The 27,568-nt window shown below is 45.9% G+C and overlaps 1 protein-coding gene across 2 annotated transcripts in view; it reads left to right on the top strand.

The window, feature by feature from the left end:
- The window catches only part of LOC141257389 (calpain-8-like), a 290,925-nt gene extending 272,480 nt beyond the window's left edge, over positions 1–18,445 (top strand). For both annotated transcript variants that reach the window (XM_073671886.1, XM_073671885.1), the window contains 2 exons: positions 1,468–1,526; positions 18,287–18,445. In XM_073671886.1, the coding sequence (XP_073527987.1) occupies positions 1,468–1,526; positions 18,287–18,310 (83 nt within the window). In that variant the 3' untranslated portion in view covers positions 18,311–18,445. The remainder of the gene's footprint in view (positions 1–1,467; positions 1,527–18,286) is intronic.
- The last annotated feature ends 9,123 nt before the right edge of the window (positions 18,446–27,568 follow it).

The following is a 27,568-nucleotide window of genomic DNA, read 5'->3' as shown; positions in this document are numbered from 1 at the left end:
CAGCCGCAGTGATCTTGGGGTTCTTCTTTACCTCTCTCACCAAGGCTCTTCTCCCACTATTGTTCAGTTTGGCTGGATGGCTAGGTCTAGGAAGACTTCTGGTGGTCCCAAATTTCTTCCATTTAAGAATTATAAAGGCCACTGTGCTCTTAGGAACCTTGAGTAATGCAGAAATTCTTTTATAACCTTGACCAGATCTGTGCCTTGCCACAATTCTGTCTCTGAGCTCCTTGGGCAGTTCCTTTGAGCTCATGATTCTCATTTGGTCTGACATGCACTGTGAGCTGTGATGTCTTATATAGACAGGTGTGTGCCTTTCCAAATCAAGTCCTATCAGATTAATTAAACACAGCTGGACTCCAATGAAGGAGTAGAACCATCTCAAGGAGGATCACAAGGAAATGGACAGCATGTGAATTAAATATGAGTGTCTGAGAAAAGGATCTGAATACTGATGACCATGTGATATTTCAGTTTTTCTTTTTTAATAAATTTGCAAACATTTCTACATTTCTGTTTTTTCAGTCAATATGGGGTTCAGAGTATACATTAATGAGAAAAAAAAATGAACTTTTTAGAATTTAGCTGCAAAGAAACAAAGAGTGAAAAATTTAAAGGGGTCTGAATACTTTCCGTACCCACTGTATATTTTAATGTATCCCAGATGTGGTAGAAATCTATAGTTCACACCTTACTTGCTAAAAAACATCATAATTCAGACCTCAACTGCTGCAGAACATCATAATGAACATCACAGCTACAGATAAACATTGTATTACACATCGCGGTTCTTCAGAACATCATAATATGTACTTTAGAAACTGCTGACATACTGTATCGAAAAGATGTGGACCTTTTACAAAAGTCAATCAGTCAAACAGTGGACAACATGTTTCCTGAGGCCGATTTTACAGCCTGTGGGGTCTAGAGGAAAACATATATCTTTTGGCAATCATATAGCCCTGAAAAAATAGAGAGAATTTTAATAACTCATCTATTGCAGTCATATTGTCAGTCAATTGTCTACTGGGCGCTCCGGGAGCACCAAAGTACCCGAACTCCTCCCCTCTGCTGCTGCTGACTGATGAGCTAAGCACTACCTCCATTACATAGGGCGCATTGAGGCTTTACACCATTAGTCACATCAATTAACAGCAGAGAGAAGGAATTTGTGTGCCTTTATAGCAGAAGAATCAGGATACTTCTGGATTTCAGGAACGCCCAGTGGACTCTTGTCTGCAAATGTAGAACATAAGGTATGAAAACTTTATCTCTCTTTTTTCGGTGCACAGGTTTATAATAGGACTTATGCAGCTCTGTCAGCAGTGTAGTGGGACAAATCTACGGATAGATACAATTTAAAATATATAGAGCACATGTGTCCGCTGCTACAGGGTTAGTAATAACAGAAAATATGCTAAATCACATAACACATCAGTTGATACATATATTACTTTTTCCCTACAGAAATGTTCACCTTGATGAATCCAAAGCAAGGAGCATCAATTAATCTGTCTTTAGATGAGGTGAGAATAACAAATTCTGATACTAGTATATTTTAAGAAAAATAGCTTCAACAATAGTTTCAGACTTGGAAGTCATAGGCTCACCTGTACATTCACTAGTGTGTCTTAAAAAAGACATACAACTGTGGCCAAAAGTGTTGAAACCCTTGAAATTGTTTCAGAAAATGAAGTATTTCTCCCAGAAAATTATTGCAATTACACATGTTTATTTCCTTTTTGTGTATTGGAACAACAACAATAAAAACTGAGGAAAAAAAGGCAATTCACACAAAACCCCAAAAATGAGCCTGACAAAATTGTTGTCACCTTTACAAAATTGTTGGTAAACAACTTTGTTTCAAGCATATGATGCTCGATTAAACTCACCCGGTCAAAGTAAAAGGTGTGGGCATTATGAAAATCACACCTGAAACCAGATAAAAAGGGGAGAAGTTGACTCTTTGCATTGTGGGTCTGTGTGTGCCACACTAAGCATGAAGAACAGAGAGAGGAAAAGAGAACTCTCTGAGGATTTGAGAACTTCAATTGTTGAACAATATTAACAATCTCAAACATAATCAAGATGTTTACAACCCATGACACTGTAGTTAATCTTCCTGGACATGGAAGGCAGAAAAAAATTGCTGAAAGGTTGCAATGCAAGATAGTCCGGAATGGTAAATAAGCTGCCCCGATCAAGTGCTAAAGAAATTCAAGCTGTCCTGCAGGCTCAGAGTCCATCAGTGTCAGCGTGAACTATCCATCGACATTTGAATTAATTGAAACGCTATGGCAGGAGACCCAGGAGGACCCCACTGCTGATGCAGAAACATAAAAAAGCAAGGCTGCAGTTTGCCAAAATGCATGTGATTAAGCCAAAATCATTCTGGGAAAGCATCTTGTGGACAGATGAGACCAAGAGAAAGCTTTTTCATAAATCACATCATTCTACTGTTTACTGAAAATGGAATTCGGCTTTCAAAGAAAAGAACACAGTACCTACAGTTAAATATGGTGGAGGTTCAAAGATGTTTTGTGGTTGTTTTGCTGCCTCTGGCACTGGGTGCCTTGACTGTGTGCAAGGCATCATGAAATCTGAAGATTACCAATGGATTTTTGGTCGCAATGTAGTGCTTAGAGTCAAAAAGCTGGGTTTGCATCCAAGGTCATTGGTCTTCCAGCAGGACAATGATCCCAAACATACTTCAAGAAACACCCAGAAATGGATGGAAGTAAAGCACTGGAGAGCTCTGAAGTGGCAGCAATGAGACCTGATCTAAATTTCATTGAACACCTATGGAGAGATCTTAAAATTGCTGTTGGAAGAAGGCGCCTTCAAATATAAGAGACTTGGAGCAGTTTGCAAAAGAAGAGTGGTCCAAAATCCCAGTTGAGAGGTGTAAGAAGCTTGTTGATAGTTAGAGGGAGTGATTTATTGCAGTTATTTATTCCAAAGGGTGTGCAACCAAATATTAAGTTGAGGGTACCAACAATTTTGTCTGGTCCATTGTTTTGGTTTTGTGTGAAATGATGTCCAATTTGCCTTTCTATCTCTTTTTTTGTGTTGTTCATATACACACAAAGGAAATAAACATGTGTGCAACAAAACATGTAGATTGCAATCATTTTCTGGGAGAAATACTTTGTGTTTTGGAAAAATTTCAAGGGTGCCAACACTTTTAGCCATGACTGTATCTCCAACAAGTTCAACCAAATGATGGGAGAAGGTGTGAGTGAAGGAAAAGGGAAGACGTTCACATCAGTTCTTTCTTTACAAGAGAAAATTTCCATTAAGAGCTAGTCTGATATGTGTAATAGCCACTCTAGTGGTCTTTTGATGTGCTGCTGAAACTTGAACCTTGATGGGCCTGCTACATTCAGGGTTGTGGAGCAATGGACGATATTCCATTGTCCAGTGGTTGGAGTGCCAGTCGTAGCATAAAAGTTATCTGGCTTTGGAGGTCACAGGTTTCTTAGAAAGTGCCAAGATAAATTACCAAATAGAAGAAAGGCAGATATTTCCAGAGAAAAATAGAGGAAACATCTTCATAATTTTTTTTTGATGGCAAACATTTGCAGTATTATTTAGCCCATTTTCTGCCATAAATTATAGTAAATCTGCTGGGATACTTACAGTTCTTAGTAAAGTCTCCAAAGTGTATAAGAAAGTTGTAGAATGTTTCATATTACAATGACTAAACTCTAATTACAGAATACTAGTAAATTCTTTCAAAAGGAATGTGTAATCAGAAAATAACTAGTGTTGAGCGAGCATGCTCGACACTGCTCGGTACTCGCCCGAGCATCTCACTACTAGTGTTGAGCCACCCCCGTAGTGTTCGGGTTCGGTTCGGTTCGTCGAACACCGGGATGTTCGAGGAACTGTTCGTCGAACTGTTCGTCGAACACCTTAGAACACCGTCGAACACCGTTAAAACCAATGGCAGGCAAACAAAAACACATAGAAACACATAGAAAACACCTTCAAAGGTGTCCAAAAGCTGACAAACTGCTCAGAAGACGCTTTCTTTAAAAAAGCCGGCCGGCAATTCAGCAGCGGCATACACCGGTACCCGACAATTTAGACAAGAAGGAATAGAGCCTCACACATAGATTAGATAGATAGAAACATGTCAGTCACATATATATGAAGTACAGTGACAGTGTTGCTTACTGTACTTGTCATTTAGTGTAAAGGATTTATTAAAAAATATAATAGTGTTTTCATGCACTGTCGCTTTAAAAAAGCCGGCCGGCAATTCAGCATCTGTACCCGACAATTTATAACAGACAGAATAGAGCTTCACACATAGATTAGATAGATAGAAACATGTCAGTCACATATATATGAAGTACAGTGACAATGTTGCTTACTGTACTTGTCATTTAGTGTAAAGGATTTCTTAAAAAAAATAATAGTGTTTTCATGCACCGTCTCTTTAAAAAAGCCGGCCGGCAATTCAGCATCTGTACCCGACAATTTATAACAGACAGAATAGAGCTTCACACATAGATTAGATAGATAGAAACATGTCAGTCACATATATATGAAGTACAGTGATAGTGTTGGTTACTGTACTTGTCATTTAGTATTAAAATAAAGGATTTATTATTAAAAAAAATTGGCGTGGGGTTCCCCTTAATTTTAGTCTCTAGCGGAGGTTAAGCAGACAGCTGGGGCAGATGTTTGAAGCCTGGGAAGGGGGTAATACCCACAGAGCTTCCCAGGCTACTAATATGAGCCCCCAGCTGAATACATAGCCTTTACTAGCTATTAAAATGGGGGACCCCCCAAAAAAAATTACGTGGGGTCCCCCCTAATTTAATAGCTAGCAAAGGCTAGGCAGACAGCTGGGGGCTGATATTAATAGCCCAGGAAGGGAGCCATGAATATTGGCCCCCTCCCAGGCTAGAAACACCAGCCGTCAGCCGCCCCAGAAATGGCGCATTCATAGGATGCGCCAATTCTGGCACTTAGCCTCGCTCTTCCACGCTGCCCTGTAGCGGTGGCAGGGGGTAATAGGGCTGGGGTTGATGTCAGCTTATAATGCCAGCTGACATCAAGCCCAGGTTAGTAATGGAGAGGCGTCTATAAGACACCCCCATTACTAACCCCATAGTCAAAGTTAAAAGAAAACACAAACACCCAGAATAAAGTCCTTTAATTGAAATAAAGATACAATCCTTTATTGTTCTAAATTAAACCATACTTACCATCACGCCCATTCCAGCTGAAGCCAACGATCTCCTGCAATAAAAGAAAAATAATAAACCAACCTCATCCTTACCTTTCCATGGTTCCCACGACAGCTTCAGCTCTGCTACATCGAGATGACAGGCTGGACCGCAGCAGAACGCTGCCATCCAGCCTGTTATCCCGCAGACACTCAGAAGCGCAGGCATGCTTGCGCTCTGCAGTGTCTGGCTGTGACTGCATAAAGATGAGACGAGTTCATGTCCAATGAACTCGGCGCACCTCATGCACGTCACTAACAGCGTGGGAAAATTCTCACGCTGAAGCGCTGAGTGCAGGAGAATTCTCCCACGCTGTCAGTGACGTGCATAAGGTGAGCTCATGTCCAATGAACTCAGCTCACCTCCTGCACGTCACTGACAGCGTGGGAGAATTCTCCTGCACTCAGCGCTTCAGCGTGAGAATTCTCCCACGCTGAAGCGCTGAGTGCAGGAGAATTTTCCCACGCTGTCAGTGACGTGCATAAGGTGAGCTCATGTCCAATGAACTCAGCTCACCTCCTGCACGTCACTGACAGCGTGGGAGAATTCTCCTGCACTCAGCGCTTCAGTGTGAGAATTCTCCCACGCTGAAGCGCTGAGTGCAGGAGAATTTTCCCACGCTGTCAGTGACGTGCATGAGGTGAGCCGAGTTCATTGGACATTAACTCGGCTCATCTGGATGCCCTCACAGAGAGACACTGTGGAGCGCAAGCAAGCCTGCGCTTCTCAGTGTCTGCGGGATGACAGGCTTAATGGCAGCATTCTGCTGCGGTCCAGCCTGTCATCTCGATGTAGCAGAGCTGAAGCTGTCATGGGAACCATGGAAAGGTAAGGATGATGTTGCTTTATTATTTTTCTTTTATTTCAGGAGATCGTTGGCTTCAGCTGGAATGGGCGTGACGGTAAGTATGGTTTAATTTAGAACAATAAAGAATTGTGTGTTTATTTCAATTAAAGGACTTTTTTCTGGGTGTTGTGTTTTTTTTAAATACTTTACTAGAAATTCATGGTGGTCATGTCTAATATTGGCGTGACCCCATGAATTTTGGGCTTAGGGCCAGCTGATAATGCCAAGCTGGCCCTAACCCCTTTATTACCCAGTGAGCCACCGCATCAGGGCCCTGGATGAGTTGGGTACAGCGCCAGAAGATGGCGCTTCTATGAACGCGCCATTTTCCGGGGTGGCTGCGGACTGCAATTTGCAGCGGGGGTGGCCCAGAAAGCTTGGGCCTCCCTGCGCTGCGGATTCCAGCCCCCAGCTGCATAGTTGTACCTGGCTGGACACAAAAACAGGGCGAAGCCCCACGTCAATTTTCTTTAAATTATTTCATGAAATAATTAAGAAAAAAAGGGCTTCCCTATATTGTTGTGTCCGGCCAGGTACAAATAGGCAGCTGGTGGTTGGGGGCAGCCCGTTCCTGCCTGCTGCACCTGACTGGACACAAATATAGTGCGAAGCCCCATGTCAATTTTTTTTTAATTATTTCATGAATTTCATGAAATAATTAAAAAAAAAATACGTGGGGCTTCGCCCTATTTTTGTGTCCAGCCAGGTACAACTAGGCAGCTGGGGGCTAGAATCTGCAGCGCAGGGAGGCCCAAGCTTTCTGGGCCACCCCCGCTGCAAATTGCAGTCCGCAGCCACCCCGGGAAATGGCGCGTTCATAGAAGCGCCATCTTCTGGCGCTGTACCCAACTCATCCAGGGCCCTGGTGCGGTGGCTCACTGGGTAATAAAGGGGTTAGGGCCAGCTTGGCATTATCAGCTGGCCCCAAGCCCAAAATTCATGGGGTCACGCCAGTATTAGACATGACCGCCATGAATTTCTAGTAAAGTATTTAAAAAAAACACAACACCCAGAATAAAGTCCTTTAATTGAAATAAACACACAATTCTTTATTGTTCTAAATTAAACTATACTTACCATCACGCCCATTCCAGCTGAAGCCAACGATCTCCTGCAATAAAAGAAAAATAATAAACCAACCTCATCCTTACCTTTCCATGGTTCCCACGACAGCTTCAGCTCTGCTACATCGAGATGACAGGCTGGACCGCAGCAGAACGCTGCCATCCAGCCTGTCATCCCGCAGACACTGAGAAGCGCAGGCATGCTTGCGCTTCTCAGTGTCTCGCTGTGACGGCATCCAGATGAGCCGAGGTCATGTCCAATGAACTCGGCTCACCTCATGCACGTCACTGACAGCGTGGGAAAATTCTCACGCTGAAGTGCTGAGTGCAGGAGAATTCTCCCACGCTGTCAGTGACGTGCATGAGGTGAGCTCATGTCCAATGAACTCAGCTCACCTCATGCACCTCACTGACAGCGTGGGAAAATTCTCCTGCACTCAGCGCTTCAGCGTGAGAATTCTCCCACGCTGTAAGTGACGTGCATGAGGTGAGCCGACTTCATTGGACATGACCTCGGCTCATCTTTATGCCGTCACAGAGAGACAATGTGGAGCGCAAGCATGCCTGCTCTTCTCAGTGTCTGCGGGATGACAGGCTGGATGGCAGCGTTCTGCTGCGGTCCAGCCTGTCATCTCGATGTAGCAGAGCTGAAGCTGTCGTGGGAACCATGGAAAGGTAAGGATGAGGTTGCTTTATTATTTTATTTTTATTACAGGAGATCGTTGGCTTCAGCTGGAATGGACGTGATTGTAAGTATGGTTTAATTTAGAACAATAAAGAATTGTGTCTTTATTTCAATTAAAGGACTTTATTCTGGGTGTTTGTGTTTTTTTTAACTTTGACTATGGGGTTAGTAATGGGGGTGTCTTATAGACGCCTCTCCATTACTAACCTGGGCTTGATGTCAGCTGGCATTATAAGCTGACATCAACCCCAGCCCTATTACCCCCCTGCCACCGCACCAGGGCAGCGTGGAAGAGCGAGGCTAAGTGCCAGAATTGGCGCATCCTATGAATGCGCCATTTCTGGGGCGGCTGACGGCTGGTGTTTCTAGCCTGGGAGGGGGCCAATATTCATGGCTCCCTTCCTGGGCTATTAATATCAGCCCCCAGCTGTCTGCCTAGCCTTTGCTAGCTATTAAATTAGGGGGGACCCCACGTCATTTTTTTGGGGGGGTCCCCCATTTTAATAGCTAGTAAAGGCTATGTATTCAGCTGGGGGCTGATATTAGTAGCCTGGGAAGCTCTGTGGGTATTACCCCCTTCCCAGGCTTCAAACATCTGCCCCAGCTGTCTGCTTAACCTCCGCTAGAGCCTAAAATTAAGGGGAACCCCACGCCAATTTTTTTAATAATAAATCCTTTATTTTAATACTAAATGACAAGTACAGTAACCAACACTATCACTGTACTTCATATATATGTGACTGACATGTTTCTATCTTTCTAATCTATGTGTGAAGCTCTATTCTGTCTGTTATAAATTGTCGGGTACAGATGCTGAATTGCCGGCCGGCTTTCTTAAAGAGACGGTGCATGAAAACACTATTATTTTTTTTAATAAATCCTTTACACTAAATGACAAGTACAGTAAGCAACACTGTCACTGTACTTCATATGTATGTGACTGACATGTTTCTATCTATCTAATCTATGTGTGATTCTCTATTCCTTCTATTCTAAATTGTCGGGTACCGCTGCTGAATTGCCGGCCGGCTTTTTTAAAGAGACGGTGCATGAAAACACTATTATTTTTTTTGATAAATCCTTTACACTAAATGACAAGTACAGTAATCAACACTGTCACTGTACTTCATATATATGTGACTGACATGTTTCTATCTATCTAATCTATGTGTGATTCTCTATTCCTTCTATTCTAAATTGTCGGGTACAGATGCTGAATTGCCGGCCGGCTTTTTTAAAGAGACGGTGCATGAAAACACTATTATTTTTTTTGATAAATCCTTTACGCTAAATGACAAGTACAGTAAGCAGCACTTTCACTGTACTTCGTATATATGTGGCTGACATGTTTATATCTATCTAATCTATGTGTGAAGCTCTATTCTTTCGGTTCTAAATTGTCGGGTACCGGTGTATGCCGCTGCTGAATTGCCGGCTTTTCGTGTTTCACTGTGAGCACAGTTCCCATCGATTTGGGCAATCACTGTAATGCCACAACCACCATGGCTGTGGCATTACAGTGAGTGGCAGACAATCCCTGCATGATTGGTGCTCTAAATAACACCAGACATGCAGGACACGCTTTTGGTGCACGAACAGTTATCGAACATAACCTCGAACAGCCGAATTTTTTGCAAATCGTTCGGGTTCGTCGAACAACTCGAACACGGCCCAAAACAGCTCGAATTTGAGATTGGCGAACAGTTCTAGTCGAACACCGCTCATCTCTACTCACTACTCAGGATGTTCGGCGAGCACCGAGCATTTCCGGGTTACTCAGGCGGGAGCTCGGGTCTCCGCCCTGCACGTTTGGCGCTCTTTACAGAGCCAATGAACTTGCAGGGATTGCCAGCCAGTCACTGGAATTCTGCAGCCATGTTGTTTGCGGGCATTACAGTGATTGGCTGGCCGCACAGCGTCACCTCAAGTATTTAAAACCGGGCACCGCCATCTTGGACACAGTCGCTCCGGATCAGACAGTGTAGGGCGAGTGCTGCGGAGTTAGGGAGAGATATATAGTGCGAAATAGGTAATGTAGGCTCTCTAAAGCCTGCCAAATCAAACAAACAGTCATTCTCAGGACTAATATCCATCCCAGATATCAGGCAGTCAGGCAGGCTGTATAGGAGACACAGTGGGTATACCAGCAAACGCTGCATTACAGTCCTGTGTGCTCCTGTTGGTCAAATTGCTACACTTATCCCTCGGTCTCAGGGGCCAGGAAAAATCCTTTTTTTTTTTCATCTAAATCCTGTATTTTTTTTGTTCCTCAGTCAGACTATACAAATACGTGTCTTATTAACCTTTTGGTAATCCCCCCCCCCCCAATAAAAATGAGTGTGTCTGTGACTGTTCAGACACCAGTATATCTGATTAAAAGAGTCTGGTGTAGGCCAGAGAAATAGAACTGTAGTTTTGCAGTTCCACGGGTCAAATCTCTGTATTATCCTGCTTTTGGCATTTTTTGCCGTAAAAAAAAACTGTAATAGTGTCTCCCTGACTGTTCAGACACCAATATATCTGTTTTAAAGAGTCTGGTGTAGGCCAGAAAAATAGAACTGTGGTTTTGCAGTTCCACGGGTCAAATCTCTGTATTATCCTGCTTTTGGCATTTTTTTCCGTAAAAAAAAACAGTAATAGTGTCTCCCTGACTGTTCAGATGCAAATATATCTGTTTAAAAGAGTCTGGTGTGGGCCAGAGAAATAGAACTGTGGTTTTGCAGATCCGTGGGTCAAATCTCTGTATTATCCTGCTTTTGGCATTTTTTGCCGTAAAAAAAAACTGTAATAGTGTTTCCCTGACTGTTCAGACACTAATATATCTGTTTGAAAGAGTCTGGTGTAGGCCAGAGAAATAGAACTGTGGTTTTTCAGTTCCACGGGTCAAATCTCTGTATTATCCTGCTTTTGGCATTTTTTGCCGTAAAAAAAAATTGTAATAGTGTCTCCCTGACTGTTCAGACACCAATATATCTGTTTAAAAGAGTCTGGTGTAGGCCAGAGAAATAGAACTGTGGTTTTCCTCTTCCACGGTTCTAATCTCCTTTTTATTACCCTTTTGCCGTTGATAGTGTAAGCTATTTTACTTCATTTACAATGGGCAAGGCGCATGGCAAGGGACGTGGAACTGGACGTTCTGGTGATGGTGCGTGTAGAGGACGGGGCCGTGGCCAAGGTGAAAATGTGCCACAACCAACAGCCACATCTTCTAGCTCCCACTTCTTGACCGAATTACTAGGGAAGCACACTACAACACCAGTATTGCGAACTGATCAGTGTGAACAGGTTATTAAATGGATAGCAGATAATACTTCCAGTTACCTGGGCACCACCACCTCCGGTCTGTCTTCCACATGGTCAAGTTTTAGTAGCCATGAGTCTCGGCCGCATACTCCTCCTCACCCTGATGCTCCTTCCTCCCACCATGCCTAGTGTCGTCAGACAGCAACTGATCCCACACTTGGACACTCTGAAGAGCTGTTCACTGGTCCATTTCCATATTTGTGCCCCTTGCCTGCTCCGCTTGAAGTGGTGGAAGAGGAGATCCCATGTAGCGATGCCCAAATATTTGAACAGCCACGGCCACAGGAAGACGATGCTGGCAATTTGTCACAAGAGGTGGACGATGACGAGACACAATTGCCACGAAGTGAGGAGGAGGATCGTGGTGCACAAGTGGAAGAGGAGGAAGTGGTGGATGATCTAGAACTGACCCAACGTGGCAGGAGGGCAAGCAGAGCGAGGCCAGCAGCACACAGGGGGAGGGAGGCAGAGTACCCCAACAGGCAGGAAGAAGCAGTGTGGTGGCCGCACACAGAAGGCGGGCAACAGTTCCCCGTAACACCAACACGAGGGACGTTGCCAGTACAATCGGTAGGTCTTCCAGAGTCTGGAATTTTTTTAAAGACTCTGCTGATAACCCCAAAAAGGCCATTTGTACCACCTGCCATGCCAGCATCAGCAGGGGTGACAAAACTACCAGCCTGACCACCACCAACATGATCAGTCACATGTCAGCGAAGCACCCGACTTTGTGGGGCGAACCCCAGGGTCCACGACCAGTGTCAGCGGGTGTCACCACTGCTTCTTCCGCTGTTGTGTGTGTAAGAGAACCCTCTTTTGTGCGTGCAAGGCAATCCCCTGTCCATACTGCATGCAAAGATGCCCCCTCCTCTCAGTCTTCACTTGTTATGTCACTTTCTCAAGAAACAGCATCAACGTCCATGTCCACATCCCACCGCAGTGTTCAATTGTCCATATCCCAGACCTTTGAACGAAAGCGCAAATTCGCAGCCAGCACCCCACAGGCCACAGTCCTAAATTCGCACATTTCACAACTGCTTGCGTTGGAAATGCTGCCTTTTAGGCTGGTGGAGATGGAATCTTTCCGCAACCTTATGGCGGTTGCCGTCCCTCGGTACTCGGTCCCCAGCCGACACTATTTTGCCCGGTGTGCCATCCCCGCACTACACAAGCACGTGTCCCAAAACATCTGCCGTGCCCTCAACAATGCAGTTACTGGGAGAGTCCACCTGACAACGGACACGTGGACAAGTGCTTGTGGCCAGGGACGGTACACCTCCCTGACGGCACACTGGGTAAACATAGTGGAAGATGGGACCCAGTCGGACCTTGGGACGGAACACATCCTCCCCACACCGAGGATTGCGGGCCCTATGTCAGTCCGAGTTGCCCCCACAGTGTACAGCTCCTGCGCATCATCCTCCTCCTCCTCATGTTCAGCCTCAATTTCAGATATCAACACATCAGTTACAAGCTGAAAGTACTGCAGTACTGCCTCAGCCAAGCGGCAACAGGCTGTGCTGAAACTCATAAGCTTAGGTGATAAACCTCACACTGCTTGTGAGTTGTGGACAGCTGTGAAAGAGCAGGCAGATCTGTAGCTGAGACCGCTGAACCTACATCCAGGCATGGTCGTGTGTGACAATGGCCGTAACATGGTGTCGGCTCTGAGGCGAGGCGAGATCACACACGTACCATGCCTGGCTCATATGCTTAACCTCATGGTTCAGCGGTTTCTTAAATCGTACCCCGAGTTGCCAGATCTGCTCGTCAAAGTACGCCGCCTGTCAGCTCATTTTCAGAAGTCGGCTACAGCTTCCGCCGCCCTTGCTGTGTTGCAGCAGCGTTTGCAGCTTCCGGGACACCGACTGGTGTGTGATGTCCCCACACGTTGGAACTCTACCCTCCACATGTTGCAAAGGATTTGTGAGCAGAAGAGAGCAGTTGTGGAGTACCAGCTGCAACAAGGCCGTCGACATTCAGGTCAGACTCCACATATAAGACCTCAGGAGTGGACCTGGATGTCTGACATATGTACCATCCTGCCAAACTTTGAGGAGTCCACCAAGATGGTGAGTGGCGATGATGCCATCATTAGCGTCAGCATCCCACTTGTCTGTCTTTTGAAACGCTCTCTGCAGAGAATTAAAGAGGAGGCATTGCAGCCAGAGTATGATGAGATGGATCAAGAAGCCGTAATGGGCGATTACACACAGCCTAGCCTCATCTCATCCCAACGTGCATTGGGGGACAATGAGGGAGAGGAGGAGGAGGAGGAAGAACAGGAGCTGGTATCATGCGCTGTAGACTGTAGTACCTGTACAACTGTCATACAGTCGGTTCAGCGTGGGTGGCCTGAGGACAGGGGGGAGGAGGAGGAGGAGGAGGAGGAGAGCATGGTCAGTCGTCATCTTGGTGAGGACACGGAAGTCTTGCCCGTTACCAGTCTGGCACGCATGGCTGACTTTATGTTACACTGCCTTAACCGTGACCCTCGCGTTGTCAAAATGTTGGGTGACAGTCATTACTGGTTGGAGACACTTTTAGACCCCCGCTCCAAGGAGAACTTTCACTCTCTTATTCCTGAGGTGGAGAGGTCTACAAAAATGTGGCAGTACCAGAAGGCCCTTGCTGCAGAACTGTTAAAAAAATTCCCATCTGAACACGCTAGCGGCAGAGGTCAGAGTTCGTTGCCCAACCAAGGCGTACAGGCGAGAGAGATGCAATTCCAATCCAGCAGAGGCAGGAGAACACTGTCAACATTCTGGGACAGTTTACTGAGACCCGCCCAGCTTACAGGCCCTGAGGAGCGGGGTACTCTCACAAGGAGTGAAAAGTTTCAAAAGATGGTGAGGGAGAACCTTGCCGACCGTACCAGTGTCCCCCGTGATTCCTCTGTGCCTTTTAATTATTGGTTATCCAAGCTGGACACTTGGAATGAACTCGCTCTGTACGCCTTGGAGGTCCTGGCCTGCCCTGCCGCTAGCGTGTTATCGGAGCGTGTTTTTAGTGCCGCTGGGGGAATTATGACTGATAAGCACACTCGCCTGTCATCTGACAATGCTGACATGCTGACCCTTATCAAAATGAACAAGGGCTGGATTAGGCCAGACTTCTCATCACCACCAAATGACAGCAGAGTAACATAAAGTCAAATCCACTGTGTTATTTCGAGAGGTGTATTCCCATGCACCGCTTCACACCCACACATGGGTATACGCTTCCTCATTTTGGCTGTATTTTGCTCTTCTCCTTATCCTCAGCCTCCACCACCACTAATCCTAATTTTTGGCAGCTTTTGCTTGGAAGGCATAGGCAAAGACTATGGGAGACCCACTCCCCAATAATGGGAATAATGTTTTTAATATGCTGTACTGCATGGCTCTTGTTTGCCAGCATTGCAAGTTCCTCCGTCCTAATTTTTGCAGCTTTTGCTTGGAAGGCATAGGCAAAGACTATGGGAGACCCACTCCCCATTAATGGGAATAATGTTTTTGATATGCTGTACTGCATGGCTTTTGTAAGGGGCATGAAAACCATCTTGTTAAGCTACTCTGAACTCCGCGTCTCTTCCAAGGGGCATTAAAACCATCTTGTTAAGCTACTGCGACCTCTACCACTTTTCCAAGGGGCATTGATATTGTCTTTTTATGCCACTGCGACCTCCACCATTCTTCCAAGGGGCATTAAAACTGTCTTGTTAAGCTACTGCGACCTCCACATCTCTTCCAAGGGGCATTAAAACCATCTTGTTAAGCTACTGCGACCTCCACCACTTTTCCAAGGGGCATTAAAACCGTCTTGTTAAGCTACTGCGACCTACACCACTTTTCCAAGGGGCATTAAAACCGTCTTGTTAAGCTACTGCCGCCTCCACGTCTCTTCCAAGGGGCATTAAAACCGTATTGTTAAGCTACTGCGACCTCCACGTCTCTTCCGAGGGGCATTAAAACCGTCTTGTTAAGCTACTGCGACCTCCACGTCTCCTCCAAGGGGCATTAAAACCATCTTGTTAAGCTACTGCGATCACCACCACTTTTCCAAGGGGCATGAAAACCGTCTTGTTAAGCTACTGCGTCCTCCACGTCTCTTCCAAGGGGCATTAAAACCATCTTGTTAAGCTACTGCGACCTCCACCACTTTTCCAAGGGGCATTAAAACCGTATTGTTAAGCTACTGCGACCTCCACGTCTCTTCCAAGGGGCATTAAAACCATCTTGTTAAGCTACTGCGACCTCCACGTCTCTTCCAATGGGCATTAAAACCATCTTGTTAAGTTACTGCGACCTCCAGCATTCTTCCAAGGGGCATTAAAACCGTCTTGTTAAGCTACTGCGACCTCCACATCTCTTCCAAGGGGCATTAAAATCGTCTTGTTAAACCACTCTGTACTCCACAGCTCTTCCAAGGGGCATTGAAATGTTGTTTTTAATTAACTCTAACCTCCACGACTCTTCCATCGGGCATTGCATTTCCTCCTAATTTTAGTTAGCTTTTGCTTTTCAATGCATAGGCGAACACTAAGGGAGACCCACTCCCCAATAATGGGTAGAAGGTTTTTAGTATGCTGTAATCCACGTCTGTTTCAAGGGCATTGCAGTTCCTCATAATTTTTGGAAAGCCTTCCATTCACTGCTTAGCCCAACAGTGCACAGGAGACCCAGTTGCTATAAATGGAAAAAATGGTTTTGTTAAGGCCCTCTGACCTCCATGTCACTTCCAAGGGGCATTGGAGTACCTCGAAATTTTTGGTAGGCATTGAACTCACTGCATGCCCTATAACTTTGTAGCCAAACCGCTCCTTTTGGTACAGAAACATATCCTACAAGGCATGTGTGGTTGACTGGCCTGATATTGATGTGAATGGTCCCTGTTCCTCCTGCTCTTTCTCCTTTGCCACCACCTCATCCATCATTCATCACCTGAAGCTTTGTTTTAACGGGAGTCATAGAACTGGGATAGTAGCAGGAAAACATCCAGCAATCCTCGGAGGAGGTAGGATATGCGCCAAAACGCTGATCACCTTAGGCCTAGCTGCTACTACATACATGCACTTGCATTCCCAGAAAACAAAGCAGATGCTAACTTCTATCATCATCATCATGCTCCTCACCTTGGCACTCTCAACTCCCCTGATGGAGAAGCCAGGGCCCACCGGAGGAGTCTGGTTCTCTGGTGGGCTCGTCCAATGCTGCCCTAAAGCAGGCCAGGCTAAGAAAAGTGTGGGGGAAGTTGACAGGAGAAATAGGGGCAGCTGGGGACCGTTTATGGACACCCGGCCCACCCCCGGGGCGGCTGGGGACCGAGCGTGGACACCCGGCTGCCGGGCGGCTGGGGACTGAGTATGGATACCAGGCCGGCGTCTGCCTCCACATGCCTAAAAGGCCCAATTTCAAGTGCAAGCAAGCTAGCGGTATGGTATTGGGGGTGGGTGGGTAGCAGGTTGCACACTTACGCTGGCATTCCAAGAAAACAAAGTTGATGCTGGGGACCGAGTATGGATACCCGGCCGCCCTCTGGCGGCTGGGGACCGAGCGTGGACACCCGGCCACCGGGCGGCTGGGGACTGAGTATGGATACCTCGCTGCCGAAGCAGCCATGAGCCTCCTCCAAACTAAAAGGCCCCATTTCAAGTACAAGCTAGCAGTATGGTATTGCAGCCTGGTGGTGGGTGGGTGGCAGGCTGCATACATGCACTTGTCTTGCAAGGAATGGGGGAGGTACCATTGAACACTGCCCTGGGACCAGGACTTGCACGGGGATAGTTGCAAGTCTGCATCTTCTGATGCGGCAAGGATCCCTTCGGATGGGCACACTTTTAGGCAGTGATCTGGGTGTCAGAGATGCTTCCACTGGTCTTCCCCATGCTGTTCCCATGTCTTTTCAGCACTGTATGCATGTGTCACACAGCACATGGTCAGATATGATTGTAAAATGTTAAAATGACATTTCCCGGTGAATGCATTTGTCACGGTTGAAAGCAATACAAAAGTGCAAAAACGCATAAAAAATGCTGCTTGTGAACATAGCCCAAGGTGTGGAGGAGTATTTTTGGTTATTTATTTTACCTTATACACAAGTCTTTACCCTGGAAAGGAAGTTCCTTAACATATTTCACAGGAAAACCGTTTCAGTTTTGTTTTTGAACGTTTTATTGTGAGCCTGTAAAAGTGGTTTAATACCTCTGACCACGTTGTTGACAGCAGTGACCTGGGGGTCAGAAATGCTTCCTGGGGCGATCCCCATGCTGTCCCCATGTCATTTGAACACTGTCACTATCGTTTTGGGCACTTTTTAGGCTTTCTACAGACTGCCAGGGGTGCCGCCGCAAAAATGCTCGGGTCTCCCATAGACTAACATTGGGCTCGTTGCTCGGGTCGAGCACCCGAGTATCACGGTGAGCTCGGCCCGAGCTTCGAGCACCCGAGAATTTTAGTGCTCGCTCAACACTAAAAATAACCCTTTTTTACATCACAGATATTTACAAGGATTTTGCAACTTTTACATTAAAATACGCCTGACAGTAGATTCATGCTTCCTCAGCCAATATTGCAGCTGTGTATGTTTTACTTGAAAACTCTGTAGGATCCACCATTCATGATAAGTAGTGTGACAGCTCAGCTTTTCACAATTCCTTCACATTTACCTTTGCCCAGATCAGAGCATAATAGGAAAATACTTCTATATAAGTCAATGAGTCTGAACCAGCTTAATACTGTCTATGGCCATGCGGCTGTGGATAAGAACAGGATGTATGAGTCTATTAGATGAAAATTTCAGAGTTTCAGAATTGTTTTTAATATAGATAAAGATATGGAAAACTGTAAAAAGATTTTCAAAAGTAATATTTTTTTTATATACTGTATATGTAAATATAAATTGTAAATATATACAGTATACATATATATATATATAAATTGTAAATACCGTATATACGTATACAATTAATTCTGATTTAAGCAATAGACGATTTTCTGACACATGGCAATTAAACACTCAGAAGGAGAGTCGTAAGCGATGATAGGTGCTGAAGCGTGACTGAGTCCACTGTGAATTGAGCTGGGTGCTGATGCCATGGGTCAGGTGGTGATCCAAACTCCACCTCTAATATAATGACTTTTATCATTTATGTATTTTTTTCTCACAGTGGCTTCTCACACGATTGGCCTGAGAAAGAACTCACAGCTACAATGATGAGAATTCAGGAAATCTACTTCACCTAATATTTCAATAAGCATGCTTAATAAATCATATTAAATTTAGTTTATTCCAAAAAAAATAATATTTCAATAAAATCTGCAGCATATTCTCTTGAGTGATCTGAATGTCTTGTCATATTATTAGGTGTCAGATACTTTTCTTGCTGGGACCAAAAATAGTTTACATATTCACACAATGATCAACTAAAATGGTCAATGACATGGGATAATCCTCCGCTCGACCATCCGATGATAAAACTATATTATTTATTGAAAAGGTTAAAAACAAGGTGGATCTGATGCATTTCTGACAAAAAATCCTTAATCGATTCCAGCACCCACCGGTTACAGCTTTCTCAATATTGTGCTCCTTGCGACGTGGTGAGCTCAAGTTCGTTACAATTTCTTAAAATGGACAATGGTCTGAGATCCTTCACTTTAGCATCAACCAAACTTTTTAGGGTGGTCTGAAAAGCTTAGCTTCCTTAGCCTGGAATAAAGATTTAGTTAATCATTGCCAAGTCAGAGTTGTTTTTTCACTCTTCCTTTCTACAACCCTTTTTCCTGTGAAAGTGTGAGATCTTGTGTGCTTTTGCAATATCAAATTCGAGTTGAATTTCTTGAAATCCATGGTTCCACATGAATTTAAGCAATCTTCGTTTTATAAGAAAATAATTGACTGGCACAATTTCAGACAAGCTGCACTCTCAGTAAGCGGGTTAATGTCAGATGGGATGGAAGTGTGGGCCTCCCCACAATGCTCTGCAGCAATCTGATCACATGGTGTAGCACAGTCAATCAAGGGAGCTTTAACAAGCAGTATGAAACACCGGGGCCAACCAAGGAATGCCTTTAGAAGCATCATATATGCATTTTACTGTGTAGGGATAGGAGCTCAGAGCACACAGCATAGGGATAGGAAAAGACCTAATATGATTATGCTGTAGTTCTTCAGTGTCGTTGTATGAGATTGGAAATGGAAGTGAAGTCTCAGTGTGTGAATAGAAATCCAAGCTTCAAGTGATATACAGTGAACTGTTATACAAGTCTCATAATCACCACCCAGAGTGTGACTGTGGATTATACTTATGAAATTTACTGCTCTAAAAGCATCTTAATGGCTGTTTTTTTTTGTTTTGACACAGCGACATCAAGCAAGCGTATTATTAGACCACTCATTTCAGATTTTGCAACTAAATCTGAATTCAAAGGTTGATTCTCTTTGTAAATGAAAGTGCAATCCCTTTGTTTTGAGATCCACCATTTTTTTTCAAGGGAAGTTTCTCAAATCTTGAAACTTAAACACAAGTATTTACCTACTAAAGTGTGTGCATTGTCTAAAATAATTTTTAAGCCCTTTTCTTTGCTCCAAATAGTGTAATATTATATGAGTACACACAACACCTGAATACAGCTGCCAATTACACACACCTTCCTGATGCCATGCTATTTCATAAGACACGTGGACTTTTTTTTTTAAAGAGAAAAACCTACATGATCTTGAAACTTATCTACAAGTTTTCACTTACTAAATGTGTGTGCAATTTTTGGGAACCCTAGACATTGCTCCAATTATTAAGAAAAAACCTGGGAGTCTGAACTGAAACGTAAATTGATGTGCATGCAAAATGTAAATGCATGTTCACATATGGCCACTAGAAAAACCAAAGACAAGCAAAATTCCCAAATAACTGGAAGTAAATGGATAAATCGCACAGTGCAAAAAAATATGATAAATAATAAAGGGTATTTAGTTAACATAATTTTGATCAAAATAATGTAAAAGTCATGCCGCCACGTCACGGCAACCCTTATGGGACAGTCCTAACTCTAATATTAAAACCTTACCAATTGTCAAATGACATACATATGGATAAGGGCAGAGAGACTGAACCCCTAGTAGAAGCATAGACCTGAGAGTCAGAATTTTTGGGAACCCTAGTCATTGCTCCAAATATTGTAGTATTAGAGGTGTACACAAACCACCTGAGTACAACAGCCAGTTGCACATGCTTGTTTGTGGCAACTCATTTTACATTTGTTTTCAGGTCACATCTGTTTTTTTACAGGACTGGTAGTGCTGGAAGCAAATGTCCTGGCACTAAATGTAAATCACATTTGGCCTACTTTGCAAACTCTGATAAGAGCATTAGTGAGAAGGAAGCCAAGAGTGTTATGGAGTATACTGTTTGTTCCATCGCTTGTCTTAATCAGATCAAGATGATGTAGCTTCTGACAGCAACACCATCAGCTGGAGTCAGGATTCCGCTCAGTCTACCTGTTAAGGGGACGGTTGCAAACAACTTTATTAATGATGGAAAGCAACCGAACCCGGGGTCCGCGATGCAGCCTGGAAGACTGCAGCCGAACACCTTCCGGGTAAGAAGGTAAAAGAACCAATTAATATATAAATCCCTCGAGTGTTACTGCACACCGGGATGGGAAAAGGGATTCGCACTATCTCCATTAACTGCACGAGAGATGTGCGACAAAGAATGTAGCCGTAGCCCTGTTAACTGCACAGAGGCTATGCAGTAGGCGCTAGGACGTGTGTGTGACTCACGCCAGCATATACGTGCTCCCAGCCAGTATGCTACCGGACTGCGGAGTAACTCTCCATGTGGCTAACAGGCGGTGCCAGGAATACGGAGCCTACAGTCTGCTCGGGGTGTATAGCGACCCCCTAGTCGGAGCCAGACTGTCAAACGGAACTACCTGCCTCCCTCCAGCTAAGACTGCCTATCCCCAGCTAAACCTGCCTGTCCGAAGCTAAAGCAGCAAGAGAGCACGTGGAGCTCAAACATACAAGCGTCCACACATGAACACAACCTTAGCTCAATTATCAGAGAGCACTGCCATGTTTGTGGGCGGGCTATTTAAAGACTAAGCCCTGCCCACCGTCACATTATTAGTCACGCTACTGATGACATCACCCGCGGCCATCAGGCGGTGCCAGGTCACTGGATCAGTTGACATTGTGGGGGTCGTGATGACATTCCACTCGTCCTCCAGTCACTCCAAATTAAGGCTATGAGCATGGGTCAACCATTCAAAGAATGAGTCAGACAACAAGCTGGTTCAAACTCAGAGCACGCTCAGAAGACTACTACAGACAACGTTCTCAGCAATGTTCTGTGTTTATTCCTACATACACAAAACTAAATACACTACATAATGGGGGGGGAAAGGGGTTGTCCGGGGCGGGTAAGCCATGAAAGTCCAGTGTCTGGCCACTCCTGATTGGTCCACATCTCCTTATCTCAGTCTCTGGGCAGATATTGCAGCCGTCAGCTTATAATCTTGTTTCGTTTCTCTGAAATAAGTCTTGGCAACACTGGAACTGTCTTAGTTTAAGTTTCGATTTGAGTATTACGTAGCAAGGAAAGCTTATTGTTATAAGACACAAAATGGTGGTTAGTACATTAGCAAAAAAGCGTAAAAAAAGTTACAAAAGTATAAAAGTTACAAATATATATATTCTCTTTTACCCCGACATTCCCCCCTAAACACTAAGCTTTCCCTTGCTTCGGGGCCTTTGAGACTGTCCATGTGTGGGGAGAGGGGAGGTGGATTTCTTCACCCAATCATCTTAGAAGCTGCCCCCTTATGGGACGCCCCCGAACAATTGAGCCCTACCCTAAATGACACATGGAGTTCTCCCAACTGACCCTAAACTAAATCTCTCAATTGAACTTTGTCATGGGGGGGCTGGTCAGGCTTGTTCAAAGGAGTGTATTTCTCCATATCTTCTCTTGATTCAGAAAGGTCCCGGAGGTTGGGACAGCATTGGTTATATTTTTCCTGTATAAGGGGACTATGCAGCACAGGACCACCAGGCCCAATACTAGTAGACCTCCCATTACTAGACAAACTTGTTGGAGGAATCCCTTGAGCCCTCCCAACCAACCTGAGAAGAAGGAGGTATCTACCCCTGTGTGGCAGCTGTCCACCCTGGGACAGACAGTAAGCATATGGAAAGGATATAGAAGAAGGTAGTCATCTTTTATAGACTCGCTTTGTCTCTCTTGCAGTGGGAGGCGTGAATCCAGGTGCTCTTGCCCTCAAGCTTCAGAGCCGTCAGGGTGGTGAGAAGCACAATGTACGGTCCCTCGAACTGCGGCTGGAGGCAGTCTTTCCGGACAAACTTCTTCACATACACTAGATCGCCTGGGATGAAATCATGTACTGCATCACCTGTAGATTCTGGGAGAGAAGCAGATACTGGAGAGCGGGTGTTAGCCAATTCTCTAGACAAGGCAATCACAAATTTTACCACTCTATCATGTGTTTCAGACAACTCTTGGGGCCTAATCTCTCCTATCTTGGGTGGGGTCCCAAACAAAATTTTATAGGGAGTCAGCCCATGTTTGGCCTGAGGAGTGTGTGTGATATGATACAATACTATGGGGAGTAGGTCGGGCCAGGGGAGGGGATGATCTTAGGTCATTTTCAAGAGCTGGGTCTTGAGTGTGGAATTCATTCTCTCCACTTTGCCTGAACTGGCAGGATGGTATGGAGTGTGGAGGCCCAAATCTGTTCCCAACATGTTCCAGAGTTCTTCGTAGATATTTGCTGTAAAAGCTGGTCCTTGGTCCGATTCTATGACTTGGGGAACTCCAAATCTGCAGGCAATTTCGGTGATCAGTTTCTTGGCTGTGACTTTAGCAGTCATGTTGACAACCGGGTAGGCCTCGGGCCAGGCTGAGAACATATCCACGGCTACCAAAACGTACTCCTATTTTCCTGCTTTAGGCATTTGGATATGGTCGACTTGTATTCTCTGCCAAGGGTAGTCTGGTTTAGCCAGGTGTTGGAGAGGGACCCGTGCCGTACACGTTGGGTTGCAGGTAGCGCAGACAGAGCAGGATTTTGAGTATGCAGTCACAGTGGAAGAGATTCCGGGTGCAAAGTACAGTTTCTTGATACATGCCAAAGCTTGATTCTTTCCTCTGTGTGTAGGCCCGTGAGCCCATGCTGCCACAGCTGAGTACATGCGTCTAGGCAAGCAAGGCTTCCCATCCACTTGGTAAAGAGTCGAGTTGACCTTTGAATCTTTGCGACTTGCCAGCACGGCTCCTGCCGCTTTCCATTGCTTGACTTCTTCAGTGGGGGGTCTTCCTTTGTTCCTCACACAATTTTTCTTCAGGCATCCTGACCCCCCTGGATTCCACTCGTGTCTCCGCTGGACTTGTATGGTCTTCCGCCGGCTGTTCTTTGGCTCTTGCTCTAGTGAGCGCCACAGCTACGGTTTGCAGGGTCTCCCCCATCTCTTCTTCCTTTTCCTGCCACTTTGATGACACATTCTCCACTGCTGCAGTCTTGGCTGCTTGGTCAGCTAGGTGGTTGCCCCTGGCTTCTCTGGATTCTAGTCTTCCATGAGCCTTGACCTTGATAACAGCAACCTGAATGGGTAGTTCCAGGGCCTTCATTAGGGCCTTAATCCATGAGACATGTTTCACTGGTGTACCTGCAGCTGTGATGAATCCTCTAGACTTCCACAAGAGTCCAGAATCATTGCAAATTCCATGTCCATACCTGGAATCGGTATATATATATATATTCGCCTTTGTTCCTGCTGCCAGGTGGCAGGCCTCTGTGAGAGCCACAAGTTCAGCTTCTTGTGCAGACATGTATGGTGGTAGAGCTTCAGCCTTGAGGACTGTTAGGTCCGTTGTGACAGCATATCCCGTGTGGAACTTCCCTTGAGGGTCTGCGAGCGGATGTGCCACCATATTCTCTGGAGCAGAAGTCTCTTCCTGCAAAATTTTTATACAATCATGAGGTTCCACCAATGGACCTTCACCCTCTTCACCTTCCCCCCTAGAAGGTGGAAGCAAAGTGGCAGGATTGATAGTCAGACATCTGGTAAATGTTATATTGGAGGGCAACAATAGGGAACACTGCAGCCGCAGGTGTCTTTGGTTGGTTAGATGTTTCGGAGATGTTTGTTGCAGAACAGCTGAGAGATCATGGCCGGCCTGTATAACTAGATCATGTCCAAGGACGATATCAGCTGACTTGTCAAGGAGGATGTGAGCAGCGTGGACCGCCTTAAGGCACGTGGGGGCAGTTCGGGCGACAGGGTCCAGGCGGGCTGAGTAGTAGCCCAAAGGCCGATACTTATGATCATAGCGTTGTGCTAGAACTCCAGAGGCATGACCTTCCGATTCCGAGACAAAAAGGTGAAATGGCTGAGTATAGTCTGGTAAGCCCAAGGCCGGGGCAGAGACAACAGCCTGTTTAAGGCGGTCAAAACATAGTCTGTGTTGATGAGAAACACGTGGATCTTCAGCATGAAGCCAAACTGAGCCTTCATTCTTGAGACAGTCATACAGAGGTTGCATGAGCTTTGAGGCATCAGGGATCCATTGCCTGCAGTAAGTGATGAGGCCAAGGAAAGTCTGCATAGCGGAATAGGTGGTTGGGAAGGTGATATCCATGATGGCTTGTTTTCTTTCTTCAGTCAGATGTCTAGCACCTAATGATATACAATGTCCGAGGAAAATGACCTTGGGCAGACACCATTGGACTTCGCCTTTCGAGACTTTACAGTTAGCTGAGTGAAGAAACCAGAATAGGGATGCTGACATCTCTGGCAAATTTTCTTCAGTGCCACAGAGTAAAAGATCATCCACATACTGTAGAAGGGTGACCTGAGGGTTCTCTTGAACCCATGGCTCCAGAATAGACTTCATAGAATGAGTGAATTGGTTAGAAGAGTTCTGGGCTCTTTGCGGAGTCCTGGTCCATGTAAGCTGTGCTCCTTGTAAGGTGAAGGCAAAAAGAAACCACGAATCTTCATGTAAGGGTATACTGAAGAAGGCGTTGGCCAGATCTAACACCGTAAACAAGGTGGCCGTTGGAGGCACCTGAGACAAGAGGGTGTTTGGGTTGGGTACCATTGGAGTTTCTAAAATGGTAGCTGCATTGACGGCTCTGAGATCCTGAACCAACCGGTATCTTGGAGACTCTCCCGGAACGGTTTTCTTTTTTACAGGAAAGAGGGGTGTATTGCATGGAGATACACATCTGACAAGGACTCCTGATTCCAGGAGCGAAGTGATTTGGGTACCCAAGCTTTGTTCTTGTGCAGCCTTGAGGGGGTATTGTGCCAACCGTGGGTACCTGTGTCCAGGCTTGAGGTGTACTTGGACCGGGGGAACCTGCAGGAGGCCGACGTCCTCTGGCCCACTGGACCACAGAGAGTGAGGTTGTATGGTCATCATCATGAGAGGGAAGGCTTTAAGAACACAGCGGTCTTCAGTCCCTTGTTCGGAATGAGGGTCCCGCAAAAGAAGCTCCATACCATGGTTTCCGAAGGTAATTGTTGCCTTCATCCGCTCTAAGAGATCGGCTCCCAACAGATTGACAGGGCAAGTTTCAGAGACCAAGAATCTTGTGAGTACTCCGGTGAACGGTCCTGCAGACACAGGGACTGTGAGTGGAGAGGAAATATGTTGGCCTTCCACCCCAACACAGGTGAGGGTATCCGGTGATAGGGATACAGAAGGAGGGAGCTGTGCAGAGGAAATGACAGATGTGGCCGCCCCAGTGTCCACCAGGAACTCCAGTGGTTGATGGTCCACCTGTAAAGTGACAGTCCCACAGGCGGCTGTGAGATGCGTAGCCGGGAAAGTGGACACTGGTTGACCGAGCCGTCATTGGCGTGGATGAGATGGTTCACGGGAAGGTCCATGGTTGTATGGACCGTCACGGAACGACCAGTCATGGTACTGTCTGCGGGTTGGACAGTCTCTGAGGATGTGGTCAAGGCTACCACACTTCCAACACAACATTCGTCCTTCAGAATCACGAGATTGTCTTCTGTTTCTAGATGGTCCCTTGTCATCTCTTCTGTCTTGTTTTCTATATGTGGGAGGAGTATCATCACCTGTGCCTTTAACCATTACCCACTTGATTCCATGTTGGTTGCCAGGGGGTGGGTAGCTTTCTTGAGCTTGATATACCATGGCAGGAGCGGTTTTCTTCTTTGGCTTAGTATCCTTTTCCATTTTTAGCATTGATTTTTGGAAAGCTTTAACGATGTCCACCGCGTTGTTGAAAGAAGAAGAACGAATCTCGGGCCGTACTCTCAGGACTTCATCTCTGAGAGCGTCTTGTAGGCCATCTACTAGGGCCTGAACCAACAGGGCGGCCTGCGTCTTGACGTGAGGACTGTATCCGAGATCCTCAAAATGCATGCTGAGTCTTGCAGCATATCTTTCCACAGATTCATCAGGGTCTTGTTGAACATCTTATACAGACCCAGCTTGATCTGACAAGCGATCCTGAGCCCAGGCTTTTAACTGTTTCATGTATTCTAGGCCGGATTCATACGTACTAAGAGATCCTGCTTTTGTGGAATCCATGGCCTTCTGAAAGCTCTCCGTTTTCGGCTAAGTGAGCCTGGCATTCTGCAGCCAGAGTAGAACCAGCAGCAAGGGAAATTTTGCGAGCCAATCCTCCAACATGGCTCATACAGGTGTTTGCAGGGTTGACTATGGCCCCCACCCGATGTGTAAGGATGTCACCATAGCCTATTGACAGAGTGACAGGGCGTCCTGATGGGTCTACTAGATTACGGGAGCGGCAGGGGTCCCAAACTTCTGAGAGGCTGGGGGGTGGTGTTCTTTCAGCAGTTGCTTGGAGCAAGGGCCGGAGTACGGGTAATGGATGTGGGGTGAAGGATGCCATAGGAGACGTATGGGGTAAAGGAGGGGGGGGCTGGAGTATCTTGAGCCCATCCCTCATCTGGCTCCGTATCGTCTTGAGTAACAGTATGTTGGCGGAGGGAGAGCAGTCTGGCCTGAAATTCTGGGGAGTTGAGGAGGATATCCCCAGGGTTGTGAGTGACTCCCATAGGAAACAGGGGAAGCGTCTCAGCATCGTGGACTGGAGCAGAGGGTGTCACATTAGTTTCAGATGGGTGCTCTGGGACTGCGGGCTTTTCCACCTGTGCTGGTGGCTGGTAATATGCACCGGACGGATCTAGTAGTGGATATAGGCCGGATTGGGGCTTTCCGGGCCTCCCACAACAAGTAAGAGGTGTAGCAAGATGGCCGTGGGAGGAGTTAGAGTGGAAGTGGGATTGTTCTTGGGGGCAGGGAAAGGTGTAGTAAGATGGCCGTTGGAGGAAGGAGGGGGGAGTGGGGGTGGGATTGTTCTTGGGGGCAGGGAAAGGTGTAGTGACAGGCATCAACGGGGTTACGGCCAATTTAGGGTCACATAAC

This window comes from Phyllobates terribilis, unplaced genomic scaffold, assembly GCF_046119375.1.
Source record: "Phyllobates terribilis strain yellow unplaced genomic scaffold, ASM4611937v1 Scaffold_3__8_contigs__length_932513732, whole genome shotgun sequence".
NCBI lineage: Eukaryota > Metazoa > Chordata > Amphibia > Anura > Dendrobatidae > Phyllobates > Phyllobates terribilis.
The sequence above is the reverse complement of the archived record's forward strand: the minus strand, read 5'-3'. Positions and strand labels throughout refer to the sequence as shown.